Source organism: Chrysoperla carnea, chromosome X (genome assembly GCF_905475395.1).
Source record: "Chrysoperla carnea chromosome X, inChrCarn1.1, whole genome shotgun sequence".
Taxonomy (NCBI): domain Eukaryota; kingdom Metazoa; phylum Arthropoda; class Insecta; order Neuroptera; family Chrysopidae; genus Chrysoperla; species Chrysoperla carnea.
The window spans coordinates 36,138,183-36,164,099 of NC_058342.1; the positions used below are offsets into that span (position 1 = coordinate 36,138,183).

Here is a 25,917-nt window from a genome sequence, read left to right on the forward strand (position 1 = left end):
TTTACTCACGCGTTCTTCGCATGCATCAGAGTTCAATACAAATTCGAGAAATTTAAGCCTCCTTGTAACGCAATCGGGTAAAAATAATGTCCAAGTTAGATGGAATTTGCCAATCACGTTATTTTTCATAAACATTGGTTTGGTAAACATAAAAATTTTCACCAAACCAATGTTTATGAAAATAGACCTTTTCATTTTAAAAAGTGATTTAGGAGCGGATAGTTTGTTAAAAAATTAATGTAATAAAATGAATAACAAATATCTTGGGTCTTTGTCCAACTTATTACTGTGTGTCCGAAACAGTAATGAATCGTAATTGAAATGAAAAAGACAATTTCGGAATAATTAGATTCAATGCGGAATAATTTCAGTGACTGCACGGAATGAAAATGTTGGCTCTACTGTCAGATTCATAAAATATCTCGAAAATTACTCATCTAATGGTCAAATAAACACGATTTTTGTAATTTTCGGGTCAAAATTACCTTATAAACTTAGTTTTATCGAAATCGGAAACAAAAAATTTTTTTACACTTTTTGCAATTTGTAAAAATCGAAAAAATCATAAAAAATTCAAAAAAACACAATTTTTGTAATTTTTGGTTGGGTTGGGTTGGGTTGGGTTAGGTTGGGTTAGGTTGGGTTAGGCTGGGTTAGGTTGGGTTAGGTTGGGTTAGGTTGGGTTAGGTTGGGTTGAGTGTGGGTGTGGGTGTGGGTGTGGGTGTGGGTGTGGGTGTGGGTGTGGGTGGTGGTGGTGTTGGTGTTGGTGGTGTTGGTGTTGGTGTTGGTGGTGGTGGTGGTGTAGATGTGGGTGGTGGTGCGGGTGGTGGTATGGGTGTGGGTGTGAGTTGAGTTGGTTTTTTTTTCAATTTTATTGATCATTTATAATGAATTTTTCCATACAATCTCAGTTTTCTCAGAAAACGTGTGTATTTTCCGAAATAAATTTTTGGTGGCTTTTTATTAGCAAACTCAACATTTGAAGTACTTTTTCTAAAATAGTGGTAAATAATACCCTATTGAATGTTTGCGTATTTGTATTTAGTATTTAGTAAGTTTATTAAAATGGAATAAAAGTGTAGTGATAAAAAGAATCTTGTAAATAATAAATTAATTACTCAATAAAGTTGATGTTGATAATAAATTGAAGAAGATGAGCTTTTTAGTGAGTAAAATGAGTCATATAACACAATAACAGTAACGTAACAGTCCTACAACACACTATCATAACGTTACTCTTACCGTTATCGTTATCGTTACGTTATAGTTAACGTTACCGACCCAATAATAATTGAGCGTAGCGTATTGTATTATTATGTCGAGCTTAACATAAGTATTTAGAAGCATATACCAACATATATTTCTATTTACAATGTATTCCAAAAGTTTTCATTTGTGTAATCAAAATTTTAATAAAAAATACTTTTTAAGGGACAAGGAACAATACTTCTGTGCATTGGTAATTCTGAAAATTTAAAGTATTAATTTAAGAAGTCAAATACTTGATTTATTGTTTAAAGAATTAAATATTAAAGCTACTTTAACTCTATACTTTAGGAATTAATTGTAATATTAGTTTAAAAAAGACATACTTCTGATTTAGTAGTCAACCCAATATGTGCTTACTTTAAATTATCTCTATTATGTTTTAACTTTTGATAACTCAACTCATTTTTCTCAAAAAATATAAATTTACAGATTGTAAATTATTTTCAAAATATTCTCAAAATTCATGGCAAGCTGAATCGATTAAATAAGTTTTAGTTTCCTAGGTAACACATCGTCGGATTTTGGGGTCGTTTTAAATTGACACTTTTCTTGGTTTTACCTCTTAACCAGCAAACAAAATATAACGTGCGATAAGGAAGATAGTTACAAAAAAATGCATCTCTGGAAAATTGTTGAAGCGTACCGTTTACTTTTGAAACAAGCGATAAATAGATGTAGATATAGTGATAGTATAGTTGTATATAGGTATACAAAACAGTGTCATCTAATCCCCAATTAAATAGCGACAGATGGCTCCAAATGACAGAGCAGTCAGCAGAGAGTAGCGTAGCGCGTACATATTAGTTCGTGTATTAAGCATTTATTTTCAATATAAATTATTAATACATATATATATATATATATATAACAATATTATATCATGATCATAGAAGCATCATCAGCTCACACAGCACACAGCTAACAGAACAGCTCAACAAAATAATATACATAAACCACCCCATTCCATTTTGTATTCTTATAAGTCCTAAATACGGTGCAGTGGTAAAAGTGTAACCCTTATAAATAAATACAATTTTCATTATACCATGTATATATGAAATATACATAGTATATTAAGTTTAGTTCCAAGTTTGTAACGCTTAAAAATGATGAAGCTAGGAAAAAAAATTTGTGATAGGTGTTCATAAAATCACCTAATTAGTCCATTTTCGGTAACATGTCAAAACGAATAAAGATATCAAGCAGAGGTCGAGTTCGTAAATGAGCATCATAGGTCAATTGGGTCTTGGGCCCGTAGGACTCATCTTGTAAACCGTTAGAGATAGAACAAAAGTTTAAATGTAAAAAGTGGTCCTTATCAAAAAGTAAACAACTTTTGTTTGAAACATTTTAGCTTAAACATCACTGTTTACCCGTGAGGGCGCCAATTAGGCGAAAATTTTATAATATGTACTATACTTGAATATCAGTTACGTATGTGTCACATGTATGTATGTGTTATGTGATAAAGAAATCAACATTGACTGATGATGCATGGTATTTCAACAATTAATTCAGTCAATTGTTTGTTTTCACTTGTTTTCGTTTCGAATGGAGATACATCTATAAACGAAGGGCATTTGAGTTAGACTCGTTTGTGTCTGGGTGTCGCTTCATGTTTATATCATTTAAATTATTATTGGACATTATTGCATACATTTAAACTAATCTTGTAATATTATTAAGTAATACATTCGGAAAAAATTGTTTTGGGACTTGGGGAATTCTAACTATTCGGTTACGGCTCTACAACACTCTATATGTTATATACTTTAGAGACTTTATGGTCTGTTTTATTTAATTTAAATCCTTTCGTTAAAAAAAAAACGCCAATATTTTTAGAAGAATTATAAGGATTGCGAAAAAATGAGGGGGTAATTTTCCTAGAATATTTTACTTCGAGATTTATAAAAAACAAAAGAAATACTGTTTTTTTAATAATAAATATTTTCAGCATATACAAATTATTTAAACATTCAATTCAATTAGTTGTTAATTTCATATAAAATATAGGAACAAGTGAAAACGAACAATTTACTGAGTTAATTGTTGAAATACCATGTATAGACACTATTGATTACGCTTCCATTTTTTTTTAATGTCATGGAAGTATAGAATGATAGCCACTCTTTCACACAAAGTTATAAAAGATATATTTTTCTTCTCACTTCCTCAGTGGATATAAAGAAACACATACATAATAAATGTAACGTATAAATTTAAAATATATACAATACCTGTTTTTTACAACATTTTTTACATTTAAAGTTTGGTTTTATCTCTAACGATTTACAAGACGGGTCCTAGGGACCTAAGACCTAATTGAGCTATGTTGCTCATTTACGAACTCGACCCCCTGCTTGATATCTTTATTCGTTTGAGTTATCGTATCGACATACAGACAGACAGACGGATAGGTAACCGAAAATGGACTAATTAGGTGATTTTATGAACTTTTTTTAACAAAATTTGTTTGTTCGTAGAATTATCAATATTTATAAGCTGTAGTTACAAAGTTGGGACCAAACTTAGTATACCTTGATATATTTCATAAATTTATACATGGTATAAAAATCCCATGTCACGTTGTTCGTTGACACTCACCTCTGAAACCAATTAATCGAGTCTAATAAAATTTGGTAAATGTGTCTTTTTTGCCATGGGTTTTATTTTATCCAGAAGAAGTTGAATGCACTTCTAAGTTCTATAAATTTTCAATAGATGGCATTGAGTGATATTCAATTTCCCTCAATTTTTGTGTGTGGGTAAGTATTCAATAGATGGCGCTGTCTTTTCTGTGCCTGTTTCCTGGGTCTGTTCCTGGATCTGTACAATATAATTAGCTTTTTAAATTATTTGAGCAAAAATATTTTATTTTCATTGATTGAATTATAATTAAGGTACAGCAACGCATGTTCGGGTCAGCTAGTATTTTATATAAATAAGTGTAGGACGTTTTCCCTCACATGTGTTAATAGAAAAACCATATTGAAAGCACATATAGGAAACCACCTCGTGAATAAAATATAAAAAAAAAAGAACATTCAAAGTTAAGTAAATCAATAATAATTGGTTTTCTCTCAAGTAAATGTGGTGAGGACTGTGGACTAAGGACTAAAGGACTAAGGAGAGAAAGGACTCATTCACCAACAAAGGGTGCATTATACTTGTATTTGTATGTAGGGGTGAAGGGATGAAGGGGTACTTTGTAGTCATAATATACGGTCACATGTGTTAAATCAAACAACGGCATACATTATTGAAATTATTACTACATATATGGAAACGAATAACCCGTTGAAAAATTATCAATTTTATTTATATTTCGATTTGTGTTTTGTCGAAAATTTTTCGTTCTACTTTTAAAATTACTTACTACTTTTATTAAAATTACTTACTACGATTTTTAGCTTACTACTTTTTATAATGATTTCGGGAATATCTTTTGAGTCGAAAATTGCTCCTATAAATCATTTCTTTAATCAGATTTTTAGCGGTTTCTCAAAAACTATTTATCTAATCGTTGAATGAAACCGATATTTGTATTTTTTGGGTCAAAATTATTCATTGTACTGAGTTTTATCGAGATCAGAGGTACAAATTTTTTCTCGATTTTCCCAAATTTTGCAAAGGAGTCCCGTGGAAAAAATCGAAAAATTCACAGAAAGTTTATTGTTTCAGAATTTGATTAAACTCAGTTTATAAGGTAATTTTGACCTAAAAAATTCAAAAATCGGGTTCATTTGGCGATTGAGCCAGTAGTTTCGGAGAAAAACAATATCTTGGATATATTTTTGACGTTATCTCGAAAACTTTAGGTCCAAATGTTTAATGAACCGGATTTTTGAAATTTTTGGGTCAAAATCATCTTATAAACTGAGTTTTATCCAAATCGGAAACGAAAAATTTTTTTCGATTTTATCGATTTTTTCTAAGGGGTACCCCTTAAAAAAATTACAAAAAATCGAAAAAAATTTTTCGTTTCCGATTTGGATAAAACTCAGTTTATAAGGTAATTTTGACCTAAAAATTTCAAAAATCGAGTTCATTTGGCGATTGAGCCAGTAGTTTCGGAGAAAAACGCAATATTGGATAGATTTTTGACGTTATCCCGAAAACTTTGGGTCCAAATGTTTAATGGACCGGATTTTTGAAATTTTTGGGTCAAAATCATCTTATAAACTGAGTTTTATCCAAATCGGAAACGAAAATTTTTTTTCGATTTTATCGATTTTTCCCAAGGGGTACCCCTTAAAAAAATTACAAAAAATCGAAAAAAATTTTTCGTTTCCGATTTGGATAAAACTCAGTTTATAACGTTATTTTGACCTAAAAAATTCAAAAATCGGGTTCATTTAACATTCAAAGGTCAGTTTTCCATTGAAAATTTGTAACGAATAATTCCAAAATCACCTTACGTGGAAACAAAAGCGAGCATAGAAAAGAAAAATAAAAAAGGGCTCAAAACCCAAAAATAATATAAAAAAATTGAAGAAAATTAATTAATTGGGTTTGAAGACAAAATTTTGAGTATAAAAATCCTCTCATTATATTTTGTCCGGAAATTTGGTATAAATACTTCACTGTGGAACACTCCCTAGAAGAGTACTTTTTTTTGACAAGAAGCACATGATCATTACACATCGTATGGTGAAGAAAATAATGTGTACATGAATATCCATCCCTAAAACCAATTGGATGATGTTTGGGTTCGATTTCGTAATAATTCGTTCATTGTAGTGCATTTGTTCAGTATTCTCTATTCTGATACTCAGTAGTCACTTGCTGTGTGTACTAATACTATCACTAACAAAAATAATAGTTGAACGGTTTGGTAATGTGTCAGCTCTCAGCTCTCAACTCTCAGTCAAAGTTAATCCAATTTACTGTACAGTTAAATCTAATTATAAATGTAAACATGTTTGATTCAATCAAAATGTGTTTGTGTGTTCAGTTCAGAGTCAAAGTCAGTTGGATTGCATTTCACTCATAATTATAATTGATTGCGTACAAATTAATCATATCATTATAGTAACAGCATTTTTATAAATATTTTATGAGTTGAACAATCAGAGGGGCGATCACGACTAGAGGGGTGAACCTCACTGTTACCATCAAAGTCAATCTGAATCAAAAACTATTAATTATATTATTTTTTATGCTAACAATAACACTTGCTACCGATTCAAATAACGTAAGGGTATCTTTAAAACAAGTGCAATTTTATTTATTGCAACTGCAATATCTGGATTAGAACTTGTAGTTGCGCCTTTATAAGGTTGAGACACCATTCCTCCATCTTCCCGGACACTCTGGTTGGAACGGTAATGAGAGAGCAGATAAGCTGGCCAAACTGGGAACCACCATGGCTCCCACTCAAGAAAAGCTTGCGAGGATGCCATACCAAGGAGGTCTTAACAGATTAGGAGATAATCTGAAAAACCAACAATTAAAGGCATGAACCAGCTACGAGGGAGGGCGAACTCGCTCGGTAACAGAGCCGAGGAGATCTTGAAACTAAACAGAGCTGATATTAGAGCCATCGTAGAGTTACTCACAGGGCATGATAACCTGAACAAGTTCCAACATCAGATTGGAAAAAGACAATCTCCCGCGTGTAACAGATGCGGAGAAAGTTCAGAAGAAACATCGATCCACTTTCTCTGTTACTGCCCGGCGCTCATACAGTAGCGAAGGAAATGGTTTGGTCCGTCCATAGTCGAACCAGAAGAAATTAGGAAACTCAGCGATAGGCAAATCCTGGGTTTCAGTACATAAGTTGGTTATAATAGCCACTGAAAAGTGTAGCGGGGATAGAGTACAAGGGTCTCTTTGGCTAAGTGTTCTGAACCATTGCTTCGAGGCCCGATGCTCGAGCATATCTTCACTCAAAGAAATCTGTAAACATGATTCTGACATTTCTACCTTGTTAATAACGTACAATCGCGGTGGATATGTGGACCATCCCTATTCCCTATCCTCTAAAAGTCTATATAGGATAGTGGGAGACAATACATTATTCCCATTCCCATCAATTTTTCCAATAAGCAATTTATAAAACAAGATACATACAAAAATTTTGTTTAAAATATGACAAATGTGAAAAAAAATTGATAACAAAATTTCCATAGATATATTCAATATAATATTTATACATAGAGACACCTATATTAAAATTGAATATACAATACAAAAAGGGAAGGGGATGAGTAAAGAGGGAATAAAAAATTTGATACCTAATTTTTAAATATTAAATTAGTTTATCATACAATTCATACGGGAGTGAATTAATCGAATACATATTTATCCTGTGAAACTGCTCACTGAGTGCACATGGTATTGGGTGATCCAGTTTTAACTTACCTACCTACTCAGAAAATCAAATATAATATCAAATTTTAAAAACATAAGGAAACCTTCGACATCAAATCAGGTCTAATCGATTCGATTTTGCATCGTACTACCGTAACTTCTAATCGATTTTTTTTGAAAATTTTTTATTTTACACAGTTGATTTCATGAAGAATATTTTTAACACCATGAAGTTAGTCGATAAATGAAATCAGATTAATATTCATCTATGAACATAATAGAAATAGATACTTAACTGGAGTATATCTAATTTGTTTTCATTAATTATAAATTATTATATTTGTTATTACCGAAGAAGTTTAGCTTCTTAGGAGCGCTTTGTTTTTGAAAGGTAATTTCAAAAAAGGTGTTCCTAGCTATGTTTTAAGAAAATCAGCTTCTGCGTCAGAAGATTATCGCCGCTTTCTTAGCTGTTAACGAAACCCTAAACTCGCATTTGAAACATAACAAAATTAAATTTAAAATCGATTCATCCATTTAGGAGCTACGATGCCACTGACAGACACAACAACTTATAACACCCCTTTTTTTACTCGGGGGTTAAAAAGGATCTTTCACCGAGACAAATTTATTTCCTGTCTCTTTAAAATTTTCTGTGTATCTTTGTTATATAATTTTTTTCGAAACAGTTGCGATTTTTCCCGTTTAGGAGTTACGATTATGAAGGGTCCTAGGAGCAGATCAGAGTAGATGTCTTCTTCGACGTGGACTGAATTTTAGACCGTGGACTTATTGCAATTTTAGTAGAGATCTGTCTCTCATCGCAAATAAGAAGAATTTTTTCCCCTCCAAAAAAACCTTCACTTTTCGTCTCCGTCGAGCAAAAAAATAGTATACACACCACGGGAGAAAGCAAACAATGTCTCAGATCTCATATTTATCATCCTCGGCTGACAATGAGCATGAAATCTGAGCTATTTTTTACTTTTACTCCCTATAGGTGAGTAATATACTTTTCTCCTCTCTGGACAGAAAGTATCCACTTTCGTACCGCTGTGTAAAGCTTGGAGCTTTCCGTTTCCATCGAAAATAGTATATTTTGCTCCCTTGATGTGTAATATATTATTGTCGAATCCCTACCAGTCGGATTCAAATATTGGCGCGTTTAAACAAACATCAAGCAAGTAAACAAACAAACAAACAAAAAAACCGTTCAGTTTTATTATAGTAATATAGATTTTTATTATTAAATATCTGAATTTGGATGAGTTAGTTTGTAATACCTCGTACACCACAACCTCCTCCAACATGGCATGCATCACGATGGTATGCAGTATAGTATTCTGCAAAAAAAATAATGAAAAATAATTAAAAAATGGTGATAAATTTGAATGTTGGTAGCTGTAGAGGCTGTAACTGTAGTTCTGTTATATTTGTGATTATAATTCGTGTGGATTAAAATTGATGGACATGTCACCAATAAATTTATAGATAACAAACCAAATTTGATATTGTTATGTTATTGTTATGTTGGTACTGCAGTACCAAATCAAATAAATAACAAATAATAATAACAAATCTATTTGTTTATTTATTTTCAACGAAGATAAACAATTTTATAAAAATTATGTTTTTGTTAAATGTCAACTTCTATTATACTAGTTACTAGTTTAGTAGTTTAGTTCTATACAAATGACAGTAGTTTAGTTAGTGAATTTAAGCAAGCACGGATCCGTGCCCTCAAAAAAAGAGATAGGCATAGCACAGCACCCGAAAATCGTCCAAATTCGAATCAGAGTATGAACTCGCTCATGATCCATATAGTGCATTCCTACAAACGAGATGTTTACAAAATTTATGACGCCCTGGCCAAGATAGTTTATTCGCTCACAAAAATTACAAAAGTAAATGTGCGATTGTTTACACATCATAGTGTCTCATTAAGACTCTAAACTACTGAACCAATTTTGATAAAATTTTTGCAACTTCAAATTAAATTTAACGCCAGTATACATTCTACAATAAATCATTTTATTTAGGTTCTTTACTTAAATAACAAATTCAAGCTTTCGTTTTATGTCGCGAAAATGTTGATAATATCATCGAAAGCAAGCCCGAATAATATTTTCTGTTCCATTGAGGCACGCAACCAAGATTTTACCCCGTGAAGTGTAGAAAACAATCTACAGTCTCTGTGCAGGTGCTACGTTGGCCGGAAGAGTTTCGCTACAAATCTTGGACGCATGCTTTAATGAGATGAGCTACCGACCTCTGGCTTTACAGAAATTATTTTCACATTCTGTTTTCCAGATTTGACCTTCCAGAGTCGGTATTCATTTATAACAGTTGATTCGCTATGACTAATGAATCGCCGACACATCTGAAACACTTTTTTCACTGCCTGGATCGATATTCAAATACTGGACACCAACATTTGATTCATTGATTTAAATTTAGCTTAGAACTGAGTTTTATCAAGGTTAGGTTAAGTTATATTGGCTGTCCACTAAGGACACACTTAGGCTATAGAGCCCATGTGTTTTACCACCTTTTCCGCTGATAATTTCATTTATCAGCTCCTCAATTTCAAAGGCTGAGTGCACCTCCTCTATGCATATACCATGCACTACACCAGTCCATTAAAGCTATTAATTAAATTAATATTTGTTGCGACGGCGGGAATCGAACCAGCTACCCTGGGCATACCGCGGACGAAATTGGTAACGCCTTAACCAACTGAGCTACCAAGGCGACAAGTTTTATCAAAATAGGAAAAAAAAATTTATTAGATAAGTAGTTTCTAAGATAATTTTAACCCGAAAAATCTATTTAATTTCACGATTGGATCCTTAGTTTCCTTTTAAATCTTCCGGGGTCTATTCATAAAAAATATAAATAATAATTAATAAAAAAAAAAAACAAATCAGTGTATGAGAAAGAAAAAGAAAAGTTTGTTGGTGGAAAATGAACATTGGTACATAAATATATATGAGAAAGAAAATAATGATATTTTGTGAAAATCACAGGTCACGCGCTATGAAAATGAAACAAATAAAGTAATACGAACGAATACCTACATGCAACAAAATTATATTTACTAAAATGTGGTTTTACACAACAACTCAGGACTGAGGCAGGCTCAAGGTTTGAGTATGAGAGGTATAAATGTTATGCTATATAACAATCCCATCCTTTTTCTCTACCATATTTTCTCACTCTTTTCCGCTGAGGTTTTTGCTATATCCTTATTAGCTCCCTATTTTCCCTATGTACAAGAAAATGATACACAATCATATATAAATGTATATGTACATATATAACATTGGATGTACGAATACAACCAGGAAGGGGGGAGGGGGGGGTGGTGGCAGGGGAAGTTATAAAAGGGGGATGAAATGTGAAAATGGTTGCAAAACATCATTTCACTTAACTATTAAATACATTTTTTTGAGGAAAATCTAGATTTCTCTTTTAGTATGTTGTTTATAAAGTCATTCTTTTGTTTTTTTTGCAAAACAGTAATCAAAGAAAATGTTGGAAAAATCCACCAAATAAATTTTGTTTCGTGTTCGAATGTTATTTAGTGAAATATTTAATAAAAATTACAAAAGTGTTGGGTTCATAAAATCACCTAATTAATTCATCTTCGGTTGTCCGTCAGCCTAACAACACCATAAGTTAGGCTAGGTTAGGTTAGGTTAGGTTCAAATTTGTTATTTTTTATGATTTCAATAAAACTTTAGAAATACGTTTTTTGATTAACAATGTTTACAAGAATCACAAAAAATTCCTAGGTCATCGGGCTGTTTATTATGATTTTAATCGTTCAAAGTTGGCTGACAAAAATAATGAATCATATAGGTTATCCATTTTAATTGGATATTTCTATACCAAAAAATCTAGAGAGTGTGATAAAAAAAAAGTCTAAATGGACAAACAGTCTAATACACATAAAAGTAAGAATTTGATTGAATTGTGTGACCTGATTTAAAAGCGTCACATAATTTGATGAATCATGATATGTGTACCAAATTTAAAAGTGGTATCTGATTGATATATTTTCTTTCTAAGTGTTCTAGAATCATTCTAGATTCTAGAATGCTATGAATGTTCAAGTGTGGTAGAATTTGGAATAAAAAGGATGAGAACCAGAATGAAGTAACGAATGATTATGATGGCAGGGTTGCACGAGAAGAAAGAGGATGTAGATGCAAGAATTGGAGATGTAAGCAAACGAATATATATATATATAGAAAGAAACAGGAGACAGAGGGAAGAGGGAGGAGTGAAGTGGGTGTTGCGAGAGTAGAAGATAGGGAATATAGCAGTAGCAGCTAGCAGGGAATGTAGGATAGAACATGTAGTTTGTAGTTTCGATGTATTCGATGTAGTCGACATAGTGAGATGTTGAACACGGCCACGACACGACTCAAACAATAGAAAGAACATGAAAACGAACGTTGTTGCCTTCTGCTCGTGCTTGTGTTTGTGTTTGGGGGTAGAAAACTGTAGTTGTACTTTGTACTTTGTAGTCGATTCTCATAGAACGATACAGGTCCGTGAGCAGGACTTTTAAAGGAGGGGGATCAAATTTTTGTTAATCATTTTAGTTAGTTTATAAAGTCAATAAAAACAAGAAACTTTTTTTGCGAGTAAGAGAATATTTTAGCAAATTTCCGAAGGAAATGGAGCCGAGCTCTAAACGCCTTAGATATATAAATATCCAGCCACGGGCGCTTAAAGCTCAGCATAGAAGATTTCATTTCGTTTTATTTAACACAAAGATATCTTAAATCGACAATATCTGAAAATCGGCTGAATGGTTTAGTCTCGCTTAATATACAAGGCGGTGTAAAGGTCGATCACAGAGTTTTGGAAAATATTTTTTGACATAGCAAAATTCGTAGCGCAGGAGCTGCGCTAGCTAAATTCCCTCAGAGATTGAAAAAATAACACATTTTTCTTAAAATCAAATATTGTATTTTGAGTTTTTCAAAATATTTGATTCCGAAAACTAAGCGTCCCAAAAAAAAATCACAAGAGTACTTTTTTGGCTAAAACTGACCAAAAAATACGAAAATATTTTGCAAAAATTCAAAATTTTGTTCTTTACGCTTCCCCCCCCCCCCCACTCAAATACAATATTTTTGAGTATTTCATGTTCCATCATGGAGGCTCGTGTTTTTTGTCACGTGATATTAACGTCACGTAGCAACAGCTAGTTCGATAGGTTCGCTAAAATCCAGGTTTTCTGTTGGGAGTACTCGACTCAAACACAACAAGTCAAATATGCATGGATATTTGATTAGTCAAAGGAAATGCGTTTCAAAAATGATCGCATTTGCATATGTGGAGAGATTTTCAATGGGAGAGGTATTGACCCCACCTAATATTTCCCGTGGTAACGGGCCTGGAACAACATGAACATCGAACACACCGAAACAAACAAGCTAATGCTATCAACATGAACATGAAGATGCTTGTGAATGAGTGCGATAGATATAGAGTTCTTGGTGTTGTACGTACATCCTGACACCCTTACACTCTTACATTCTTACACCCTTGTATCCCGTGCCGCGCCGCGCCGCAACAACACTGTTTACGAGCATCTGTAACGATTCGTTTTAACGCCTCAATGTTATTTATATGTGTAGTCAGTATCAGTAACAGTATCAGAATCAGTATCTACTTGTACTGAGAATGTAGAATGTAGTCAGTTCTGTTTTCTATCTTAATTCCAGATTTTCACAACAAAATTATTATACCGAATATTTTGTTCATTTTCTAACAATTTTCTTTTCTGTTATATACATGTATAGATATGTATTACACAAAATTATTTTCATATATGTGCAAAACTCAAATCTGTATACATTTATATATATTATGCAATTTTCATGAAAATTTATTTTTCCAAATGTATTGTGGTATTCTACGTTAAGGATGTATGAGCACGGTAGTGGGGGCACAAATTTAAAAAATATATATTTTCAATTTTTATGATAAATTATATTATTACTTGACGATATAAGACGAAAAGTAAGAATAAAATTTTTCGATATCTGGCTTAATTTTCAAAATATCGAAAATTGAAAATTTTGTTTAATTATTTAGCTTTCGATATTTCGAAAACCAAGACACATATCGAAAAATTTTATTCTTATTTTTCGTCTACATTCATGAAGTTAAAACAAAATTCATCATCAAAGTTGAAAATAAGATAAAAATAATTTCAACCCTTAATCTACCCTGCTCTTACATCCCTTATATGGACGGTGACACTTAGTTTTTTTCTTTTCTAATTCATTGCTAATATGTTTACTTTCTATTAAAAAGTTTTTTTTAAATTTTTTTTCATTCATTCCAAATGAAAATTATCAAAAACTTTCAAAATATGTCGTTTTTTGAGATTCCTCCATAAGAGCCAATGTATTTTATATCGATTTTTAATGACTTTTTTCTTAAAAATTTGCACGGATACCTAAGCTGAAATTTTAACCACATATTCTTTGAGTAAAAGTCTACCTACAAACAAATTTTGAGCTTTTAAATCAAACATTGTTGTCATGCTCATACATCCTTAAGTTAAATGTTTGAATTGAAAATTATTTATTAATATCGTCAGTTTACAATGGTATATTACAATACTTCTTAGAATCTATAGTTCCTAGCCTAAGCTTTACCTATAATACATCATAAAAAACTTATATAAAAAACCAATGATATCTAAAATTAACCTAAGTTGGACGGATAAGGCGTACCTAAAACTAGATCTTAAAGAAAATATATACAATTTAGATTACTCCGAATCAGTTTGGATTTAGATGTCACCCAATCAAAGGACTGTCTAAAGTAATTCTAGAGGCAGATTCTTATGACAATATCGTTACAATTTGGTTTTAAATAATACAAAATACAATTTTATGATCAAAGAATTGATTACATAAAAAATCGTGTTACGAAATAAAAATAAAAATTTTTTACCGTGGACTCTGGAAATAAAGAATAAAGACGAATGACGACGTATTGTAATTTTAATAATAATTACAAGGTGTTTCAAAAGTAAAGACAAATTTAAAGACAAAGGACTCAATAAAAACTTCAAAATTAACAAGTGAAAACAAAAAATTGACTGAGTTAATTGCTGAAATACTTTGTATAGTAAGTGTATGTCAATGCTTGCATTATTTCTTTTATACAGTAGAAAAGTTTAAAAATCCAACACAATTATGGCCAAAAGACTGTCATTTATTTGGTTTTCGAAAATTTTGTTTGTTTCGTTTTTCGAGAATGTTTCACAAGACTACTTTGAAGTTTTCTGCAAATTTTCAACTGTTTATCTTTTATAGTTTTGGAGAAAATGGACAAAACAGTTTTGCCCTAATATGACTCCTCACGGGTGAACAGTGATGTTTACCAGAAAATGTTTCAAACAAAAGTTGTTTATTTTTTTATAGGGAACATTTTTTATATTTAAACTTTTGTTCTATCTCTAATAGTTAACAAGACATATCCTACGAACCCAAGACCTTAATTTATGGTGCTCATTTACGAACTCAAACGTCCTGATATAAAAATTTCAGCTTGACATTTCCTTTCGTTTTTGTGTTATCGCGATCACGGACGGACAAATGGACAGACAGGTAGACGAACAACCGCAAATGGACTACTTAGATGATTTTATGCACTCCTGTACCAAAATTATGTTCCTATCATCAATATTTCTGATCTCAACACAAATTTGGGACTGAACTCTGTATACCTTGTTATAGACTAGATATCTTTGTACATCCTGTACATTAATAAAATAAAAAGAAGGGTTATAAATTTCGAGCAGCCCCAGAGTCACCAGAATGTGGTAATCAAAGATAGAGTTAAAGCATACCATATTCAAGAACTACAGAGTATACAGAGACCAGACGCGACCAGATGTGTTATTACAGAATAGAAATTCGTAGTCGGTACATTTATGATACGGCCATAAAACAGGTGTACAAGTATTTAAAAGTAGTCACCTTTGCAGCCTTCAATAACATCGACTTATATTTAAATATAAAGGCCAATTCACTTTAGTATTACAAAAAATATGTCATCACCAATGTTTTTTCTCGACAGTCGAAAGAAAATTTTTTAATTATCGAACTAGCTGATTATGAATCGGGGAAGTAATATTAGTAGTACAAAATTTAATATAATATCATGGTAATAAAGAAAAAATTAATGCATCTTTGAAATTTTATTTATTAGTTGTTTATTAGCTTGTAAACACTTTGAAAAATACAAGTCAACCTTTCTGGTGCGTACCTAACTCCCTTTTAATCAGTTTTTTAAGAATTACAAAAAAACTGCATAAAAAAAAAAAAAAATTCAATTAAAATTTTCGACTTTCTTTCGATTCAAAGCTCACCAATATATGCCAATTGAAAAAGTGGTGTTTTTTGCTCATTTAATCAAATGAAATATTATCCATCTTGTAAATCGTTACAGATAGAACAAAAGACTAAGTGTAAAAGTTATTCCTTATAAAAAAATTAACAACTTTTATTTGAAGGATTCTTTCGTAAACATCACTGTTTACCCGTAAGGGCGTAACTTAGGAAAAAACATTGTCTTAACCTTCAGAGAATGAAGAAACCATAGTGGTTTTGTGAAAAAAATTCTAGAAAAGCAAATGAAATCTCTAGATTTCCTGTCTGTTTCCGGTTTACGGTCGCAAATTCTCCGAATTCAAACCAAAAATGAGAGTAGTCTCGGTAGAAAGGCAGTTTACGTATAACATCACTTCCAGGTAACGGATTGTTCTCAAGAACAACTTACGCATATTTACAAAACACCGTAAATATAAAAATTTATACGGTTCGAGAAAATAGAAAAATTCTAACTTCTTTTAGAATTAAATAAAATGTAAAGCATGCTTTACAGTTGACACTGTGAGAAATAATAAAAATAAAAATATTTGGCAATATAAAATAACTTTCGTACGTAAAGTAAAAAGTATATGAAAATTTACAGTTTTTATATAAAACACAATGTATAAAACACCAGTAAAAACAAACAATTGACTGAGTTAATTGTTGAAATACCATGTATAGACAATGTTAATTACTCTGTCACATTACACACACAAACATGTTCACACATATTTAACTGACATTCCCATATAATACTATACAATTTGCGCATAATTTGCGCTCTCACGGATAAACAGTGATGTTTAAGCTAAAATGTTTCAAACAAAAGTTGTTTTACATATAAATTTTTGTTCTATCTCTAACGGTTTACCAAGATGGGTTCAACGGATCCAAGACCTTCACTTATGGTGCTCATTAACGAACTTAGCCTCACTTTTTACGCCGTAAGCACGCTATAAATATTTCAGCTTGATATCTCATTTCGTTTTTGAGTTATCGTGTCCACAGACAGATGGACAACCGGAAATGGATTAATTAGATTGAGTTTATGAACAGCTATACAAAAATTTTGTTGCTAGCATCAATATTTGTAAGCTCTAGTTAACAAACTTAAGACTAAACTTAGTATACATTGATATATATTACATATGAACAGGGTATAAAAATTGTATTGTTCCATTTGAGAATTTATTACCCACAACAAAAATATGAAAGAAACACATGAAAGACAAACAATTCAATTTCGATGTAGAAAATAAATCTCACCTTCATTTAAACATTTATTGAACGAAACCATAGGCGTTCCTACATGTGTAATGGGGGCAACCACTTGCGTAAAATTACGTATATTTAGTAACTAATGGTGCCTGGGTTGGTTAATGTAATATGGATCTCTATTCGGGGTGACTATATGTAGCCACGGTGGGTGCCCGATCAAATTTATACACTGGGGTTAACGATATTTTGCCGGGTTGGTTGCCCGGTTCAACTGTTGCGGTTGCCTGTTCGGGCTCACGTACTCGGTTTTACTTTATATACCCGGTCAGTTGCCCCGGTTGGGCTAAATTATTCGGGCTAGCGATACTAGTTACCTCGTAGGGTTTGTATAAGTTGGGGCAGTATAATCAGTCCCGGTCTGTCACCTTTCATGGCTCACGTCATCGGGTCTTATTTCCCTTCCTTGATGGCGCCCTGGTTGCAAGTCGGGCAGCAATCGGGCACTTTCTACCAGGGATATTATAATTTTTTAGGTAAGAGCTCAAAGTTTTACCTCCTTCCTTGATTCGGGGATGGTGTCTGCTAAAATACGTCTATTTTGCAGCCGAGTGATCATATGTGCTCAAATTGCTATTTCAAAATGACCAAGCTTACACTGGAACAACGATGTTTGAGCCCACTTTGGGAAAACAGACCGATATGCGCCCATGCATAGAACTCTATACATCGTAAATCGATGTTGTCGCTAAAATATCATACTAAAAGCCCACACAAAACACAATAATTTTATGTTAGCAAGAACAGGGGAGTACGAGGCGGGTTTCCATGGTTGACGTAAACGGTAAACCGGTTAAATAAAATAAAAATCTGTTCTTTTTATTCGGTCTTGTATGTTAAAAGTTAAAACATATAGATTTGAATTATTACAATAGTTTTAAGTTTCGAGTTAGAACAATCGAGTTCATTTCGAGAAACGAACACTATATATTAAAATGGTATGTATGTTACCCAAAAACTTTATATTCTATTTAAAATCCATTAGCAGCAAAAATAATTCAAGGCGTGCGTCGACACATCATGAGAAAGGTGGTAGTTTGGGGAGTTTGGTGGAACCCCTACTGCACAGTTGATACTGATACTGATAGAACACATATAAAGGGAAGATTTAACAAACAACCCCTTAGAAACTAAACCAAATACTGTATTAACTTTTATACATGTTATATCATTTTGTGGGCGGGTCTTAAAATGATATGCTTTAACCATTCTTATTTCGCTTACGATTCTCAGCTTTATGCTTCATGCCTCATGCCTCATGTACACACCGAAATCTTTTTAATTGTAAACATTTAAAGTAACGTATTCAAATTTTCACTATAATTATTTAATATGCTCGATTTGTTTCTAATTTGTCAAAATTTTTAACCGACTTCAAACCAAAAAAAAGGAGGTTATCAATTCGACTGTATTTTTTTTTATGTTTGTTACCTCAGAATTTTTGACTGGGAGAACCGATTTTGATGATTCTGTATCTATTTAAAAGCTGGTGTTTCCCGTGTGGTCCCATTTCATTTTGGTCTAATTCTGACAACGCCATCCATGAGAAAACCATAAAAGTCTCTAAATGGACAAACAGACAAAGATAAACGCCTTAGACCACTCGGCTATTTATGCTCTAATTTTAACATATAAATAATTACTATGGAAATGAATGATCAAATAAACCTGGCTCAATTCATTTCGAAAAATGTAATAGTAAAATAATTAAGTAATTCAAAACAATACCTAATTCAAAAGAACAAACTCAACTCAAATATTTCAATTTCAATTAAAATATTTCCAAAAATTTGTCCCAAAAAATGATAGATCTCTAAGTATCTTTTTCCTCTGATCTGATGTCCTTGACCATCAATTTGATATTGATTTGAGAAGGAGTGTTCTAAGTTTAAAGTGTTTATCTGTGCGTCTGTGTGTTTCTCAGTGGAATCGTAGCCCTTAAACGGTCGAACCGACTTGATTGAGAACATTTTGTAGCTAAGTTTCCAAAAATCGGTTAACAAGAATTAAACCGCATTTTTCTAAGGTTTCTAATTTTGTAAATTTCACTTGTCAGCTTATTTCTTCGGCATACTTGAGAGGAATAATAACTATACACAAAGTGACTACAGCACTAAAGCATACACACTCAATTTAATCATTAAACGAAATCAAAATATATATTTTGTATTTTACAATTGAACAAAAATCAAAAAATTTATATTACATTTTTTTGCTGTCATTTCCAACGGTGAGCGTGGTTGCTTGGTAGAGTGTTGGCCTTCTAATCCAGAGGTTTAGGGTTCAAAGCTCATGCAAGCTGGTCACTTTCAATTGTTCAAATCAATACTCAACGTGATCTGGAAGTGGTTATCTGAGGAACGCATTACTATGGGCACTGATGGCACAGTTCCGATTCGTCTCGACGGTAGTACAAGTACGCTAAGATTAACCCGCATCAGATCATTCTGTGGCCAGATTGAACAGTTGAATTGAAGAACAATTGTGGAGCCGTTTAACTGGCTGTCTGATGTTGATAATCTCAGCATCACATACAGTCTTTTATTTAAATTTTTTGAAATATTTTAACACAGCGAAATAGATGTCAATTGTTTGCGGGTAAAAAGCACAGAAAAACTTCTGGAGACAGCGGAGATGTAGTTTTTTTATTGGTGAATTAAGCGTAGTGAGACATTAATTTTTTCGTATGTGACCGAGATGGAAAAGACTAGAGGACGGTAATGAATTCTCAGTGGAATCGTAGCCCTTAAACGGTCGAACCGACTCGATTGAGAACATTTTATAGCCAAATTTCCAAAAATCGGCTTACAAGGAATAAATCGCATATGTCGAGAGTTTTTAAAATTTTGTAAATTTCGCCAATTTCAACTTGGTGACTAGATTAGACTTTTCCTGTGCCTTTCATATGTAAAGTTTTAGTCAATTGATCAAAATCACCCACAAAAAAGTATTCATCGATGATAATAGAAAATAGTATACAGGACAGGAGTTAGAGAAGGCTGAGGGCTGAGGGCGGTTTGTTTGCGTTCAATTTATTTGAACACGTGTCATCGTAAAGTATCGTGGTCGTGGTTGTACGCGTGTAAATCTCTAAATATAGTGATTTCATGTTTTGTTATTTTGGTAGTATTAAGTGTTTTATGTACCAGATATATCCTCCCAACACCCTTTTTAAAACTCAAATTTTTCATCCCCTAATTTTTAAGATGAAAATATTGTTATGTTTACAAATTTTATATCGAAATGATGTTTTACCAGATAAACATCATTCGATAAAAACAATGTTTTCTAGCTTGTTATCTTGTAACAGTCACACGTCACACGTCACACGTTACACGTTTGGTTATTTCATTTATTTATGGTTGGTAATTATATTTTTATCGTGTTTAATTTTCCATACGTAATCATTCGTTTTTATCAGATTTTAAACGTTCAATAAAAAAATTATTTAATAAAAAATTAAACAAAATAAAAATAAATTCAGTTAAAAATAAACTGAAAAGAAAAAACAAGTCCAGCGGTTTACAAAGCGGCTTTAACAGCCGGGACCCATTATTGGGAACATTTGAGTCGGAGTAGATTTTAATGGACCCCAACTGTTAAAGTTGCTATGTAAACTGTTGAACTTGTTTTTTTCTTTTCAGTTTATATCTAACTCAGTCGGGTTTTTTGATTTTTTAAATAATTTTTTTTTAATTTACCCTTTTTAGTTAGAAATTTCAAATACCTATTCAACGATACCCCACTTTCCATAGTTTGTCGACTGTCATTTTCAGCCTATGCTTGGTCCTTTGAGATCAAACACGTGAACCGATTTTAATGATTATTTATGCGTTAATCGATTTGTCTATTTAATAGCTATTCAATGACATCTCATTTGACATATTTCGCCAACTGTCAATATTTGCTTTTACACAATATTGCGTCTGGTGGTCGTCATATAGAACTTTCATTATTGCCATATCTTCAGTATTACTCGCAAAGTTAAAACAAATCGATTGACGTCAGAATTATCAAAATCGGTGCACGCGTTTGCTCTCTATTGCGCCACATAGGAACACATATAAATTATTTTCACAATATGGTGTCTGTTGGTCGCCATATTGAACTTTCATGATTGCCATATCTTCAGTAGCACTTGCAAGGTTAAAACAAATTGATTAACGTCAGAAATATCAAAATCGGTCCACGGGTTTGGTCTCTAGTGAGCCATAGAGGAGCACGCATGATAAACACTTCTTTGCGTTGCTCAATCGAGTAAAAATTTCTGTGGCTCTAATTTTTTTATTCCATGTTATATGAAGGTATACTAAGTTTAGTCCCAAGTTTGTAACGCTTAAAATAAGCAGGTATCATAGTAGTTAAAATGGAGCCTGTTTCCTGGAAGTACTTTTCTAAGAAGTAATTTTGTGGTCTATCAAAATGTATTTTCAATAATCAATATTTCTAGCTAGTAAAAATTTGAAACTTAATATTTAATGGAACAATATATGTTATAGACTCAATTTAAATACGTTACCGAAAAAGAATTGGAAAGGGATATCAAAGAGATAGAATGATGAAGCAAAGTATGTCTAATAAATCTTGATAAGAGATAAGCCATTTGTTTGTCAAGTACAAGTCACAAGTTACAAGTCGATTCCAACTACGACTTACAATCATGAAAAGTGTTTTATGTAAATTTTAGAGAAAAACTAATGGTATTAAAATCACCTTTTTATCTGATTTACTCAAATGGAACATGCAAGATGGTACACACTAAACAAATACCTTTCTTAAGGATGTATGAGCATGATAACAATGTTTGATTTAAAGGCTCAAAATTTGTTTGTAGGTAGTCTTTTACTCAAAGAATATGTGGTTAAAATTTCAGCTTAGGTAACCGTGCAAATTTTTAAGAAAAAAGTCATTAAAAATCGATATAAAATGCATTGGCTCTTATGGAGGAATCTCAAAAAACGACATATTTTGGAAGTTTTTGATAATTTTCATTTGGAATGAATGATAACAAATTAAAAAAAACTTTTTAATAGAAAGTAAACATATTAGCAATGAATTAGAAAAGAAAAAAACTAAGTGTCACCGTCCATATAAGGGATGTAAGAGCAGGGTAGATTTAGGGTTGAAATTATTTTTATCTTATTTTCAACTTTGATGATGAATTTTGTTTTAACTTCATGAATGTAGACGAAAAATAAGAATAAAATTTTTCGATATGTGTCTTGGTTTTCGAAATATCGAAAGCTAAATAATTAAACAAAATTTTCAATTTTCGATATTTTGAAAATTAAGCCAGATATCGAAAAATTTTATTCTTACTTTTCGTCTTATATCGTCAAGTAATAATATAAATTTATCATCAAAATTGAAAATATCTATTTTTAAATTTGTGCCCCCACTACCATGCTCATACATCCTTAACGGTAGAATACCACAATACATTTGGAAAAATAAATTTTCATGAAAATTGCATAATATATATAAATGTATAAAGATTTGAGTTTCAAACAAGATCAATTTTCAAAGAAGATCAATTTTTTATTTTTTTTTTATTAATATATCTTAATAAATTATATCTCATGTGTTATTCTGAAGTATAAGTTATATTGCTGTACAGTTTCATTAAAAATCATTCGCTAGTTTTAGTTTGAAAGCGTAACAAACAAACAAACAAACATGCATACTTTCGCATTTATAATATATAGAGATTATCACTAATTTTAATATTTAGGGACTTTCAGACAATATTATTAACAAAATTTCATTTGATTATTTGTTTCTGATAACTGAAAGCCATGCTAGAGTGGGATTCGATTTTTAGAGCTATCAACATGTATTGAGTGATTCCATATGTGATATGTGACACTACATTTAATTCAAAAAGCGTTTTATTTTGGGCCCTTCATTTACAATAATTATCTACTCCTAATACAATATAATAAAATTAAAATAATTATGGTCTGGATAAATTTTCAGGGTAATTATTTATTTATTTTTTTCGGGTAGGAAAAGTTTTACATTTTAGTTTGAAATGTATACTCTCTGAACTCGTATAGTTCAGTTATTTTTGCATGCCATTTGTTATATTTAAATGAACCGAGATATGGTGTTACTTCATTTAATACCAGGTACTTCAAAATCACCGGACTTTGACATATAATTTTAACATATAAATAATTCCTGGCTCAATTCATTTCGAAAAGTGAAATGGTAAAATAATTAAGTAATTCAAAACTATAATTCAAAAGAACAAACTCAACTCAAGTATTTCAATTTCAATTAAAATATTTCCAAAAATTTGTCCCAAAAATTGATAGCTCTCTAAGTATCCTTTTCATCTCATCTGATGTCCTTGACCATCACTTTGATATTGATTTAAGAAGGAGTGTTTTAAGTTTAAAGTGTTTATCTGTGCGTCTGTGTGTTTCTCAGTGACATCGTAGCCCCTTAAACGGTCGAACCAACTTGATTGAGAACATTTTATAACAAAGTTTCCAAAAATCGGTTTACAAGGAATAAATTTTATGTAGGTACTTAAAATACTGAAAGCTAAAAGTACTACAGTAGTTTTAGTATTAAAAAAAGTTTTTTTATTCATTCATGGTACATTTTTTCATGGAATCACCCATTAAATTGTCGAATAACTTGTAAATTATAAGTATCATAAATTTTGAAATACACTGTACTGTATAAAAGTAACAGTCAGTATAAAGTGTGATATAAATGTTTAGAGGGTATATTTTTGAATACATTTATGTTATGTACGTAATTCGTAAGGGATGAATATCTATCTCATAGTCATATAGTCATCCCCCACCCCTTAATAAAAGACCGTTGTCACATTTGTTGTAACAGAGTTTGTAAATTGGGACCGCCCAGTTTTAAAAACAGACTCTAATTAGTATGGACTATTAACATTACTTGAGCGTTGCTTAACCGCATCGATTAGCGCTAAGTGACTGTGTAATTAGCTTATATACATTATATTTATATATCCCCAAAAATCTACCCTGCTTTACCCCCACGCTCAAACCCTCAAACCCTCTATTGTCTTCAAGTCCATAACATATAACAATTATATTATGTGTACCTTTATTTTATTTAACAAAAAATAAAAATTTTATTTAGAACTAGCTGCAAACACCCACTTCGCTGAGTTTTTTCTCTTTTTTTTTTTCAAATTATCCTTTTATTAGATTTCTTCGAATTGGATTTAAACCAACTACGCTATCAGTGCTTGTTAGAAAAGTACAAAAATATGCCATATATTATATTTATTTCAAATTCTCTGTAAGTTAGTAACAACAATCTTCATGTAGTTGGCACAATCACATATAGACTAGACATGGTAGGTATGTGTTTGTAATAACCAAATCCTACATTTAAAGCAAACTCAAAGAAGTTTTCTTTTAAATTCATCGATTCGCTTCATTTACACGATTATGTAATTCCAACTAAGTACAATTTATTTTCCATTAATAAAATGTTTGACTTTAAACTTAAAATCAATCTCTTTCATAGAAGTAATGATTTTGTTTATTTAACTTCAATGATTTTGTATCAATGAATTCATATTTTAAATTCAATACTTTTCTATTGTAAATACAAATATTAAGCTGTACTTGATACAATCATTTGTAAATTGCTTGCAAGTATTTTTACTTTGAACATCAAACGGCCAACTTCGGGATGAGGTTCAGCGTTGCCAACTCTACTAACTTTAAGGTAGATCTACCAACTTTGAGTATTCTTAGAATAGAAAGGTTGGTAGATTACCAACTTTGAGTAGTTCAAAGTAACTAGATCTAAGATTAGATCTACCAACTTTTAAGCAGAATTTGTTGAAAACTACCAATTTTTCAATTCATATCTACCACATATCAGAATTTGGGTTGGCAACGCTGATGAGGTTGTCATTTTTTTTTCAGTGTTGTTATGCCTTTACTCGCTAGGCCACTAAGCAGGTCCATTGTTAGTTAAGAATACTGATGTTTTCTAAATGTTGCTTTTTTTTTAATTCTAGGTATGGTTTCAAAATAGAAGGACAAAATGGAGAAAAAAGCATGCTGCTGAAATGGCAACAGCAAAACGGAAACAGGAAGTTTTACACAATCAAACAGATGAGAATAGTGACATGTTATCAGACGACGAAGATACTGGTAAACGACAAAGAAGACATTAGAAAATCATATTCGAATTCATACCCAAATCGTATTTCATAAATTCGAACTTTTGTAAATATATCCCCCACCCCTCCCCCCACCACACATTCCAATATAAATAAATATAAATAAATTTTTAATAATTCAAATATAATTTGACCTCATATTACTTCGAAATTCGATTGTGAATGAAACTAAAATATATTTTTTACAAAAAGTAAGTGTTTTTAAACAAAAGAAAAAAAAAACAATAAAGTTTTTAAAAGCCGCCATTTTATAATATAGTGTGTGATTCCTGAATGTGTGTCACAGTCACATAAACATAAATGCGAATCGGAATGTACCTATAGGTTGTCCCATCAAAATTTCCTAGACAAAGCTGTATAGTAAAATGTAATTCGATTTCCATTAGCCACGATTTTATTTTAAGACATTTATAAATTACGCAACACAAATTTTGTGATTTTTTTCAACCCTATCCCCTCCCG

General features: G+C 31.7%; 1 protein-coding gene across 1 annotated transcript in view; it reads left to right on the plus strand.

The window, feature by feature from the left end:
• The window catches only part of LOC123303082 (homeobox protein Nkx-6.2-like), a 44,649-nt gene extending 19,200 nt beyond the window's left edge, over positions 1-25,449 (plus strand). Inside the window, exon 4 of the mRNA XM_044886182.1 lies at positions 25,291-25,449. Coding sequence (XP_044742117.1) covers positions 25,291-25,449 — 159 coding nt within the window. The remainder of the gene's footprint in view (positions 1-25,290) is intronic.
• Positions 25,450-25,917: the final 468 nt, after the last annotated feature.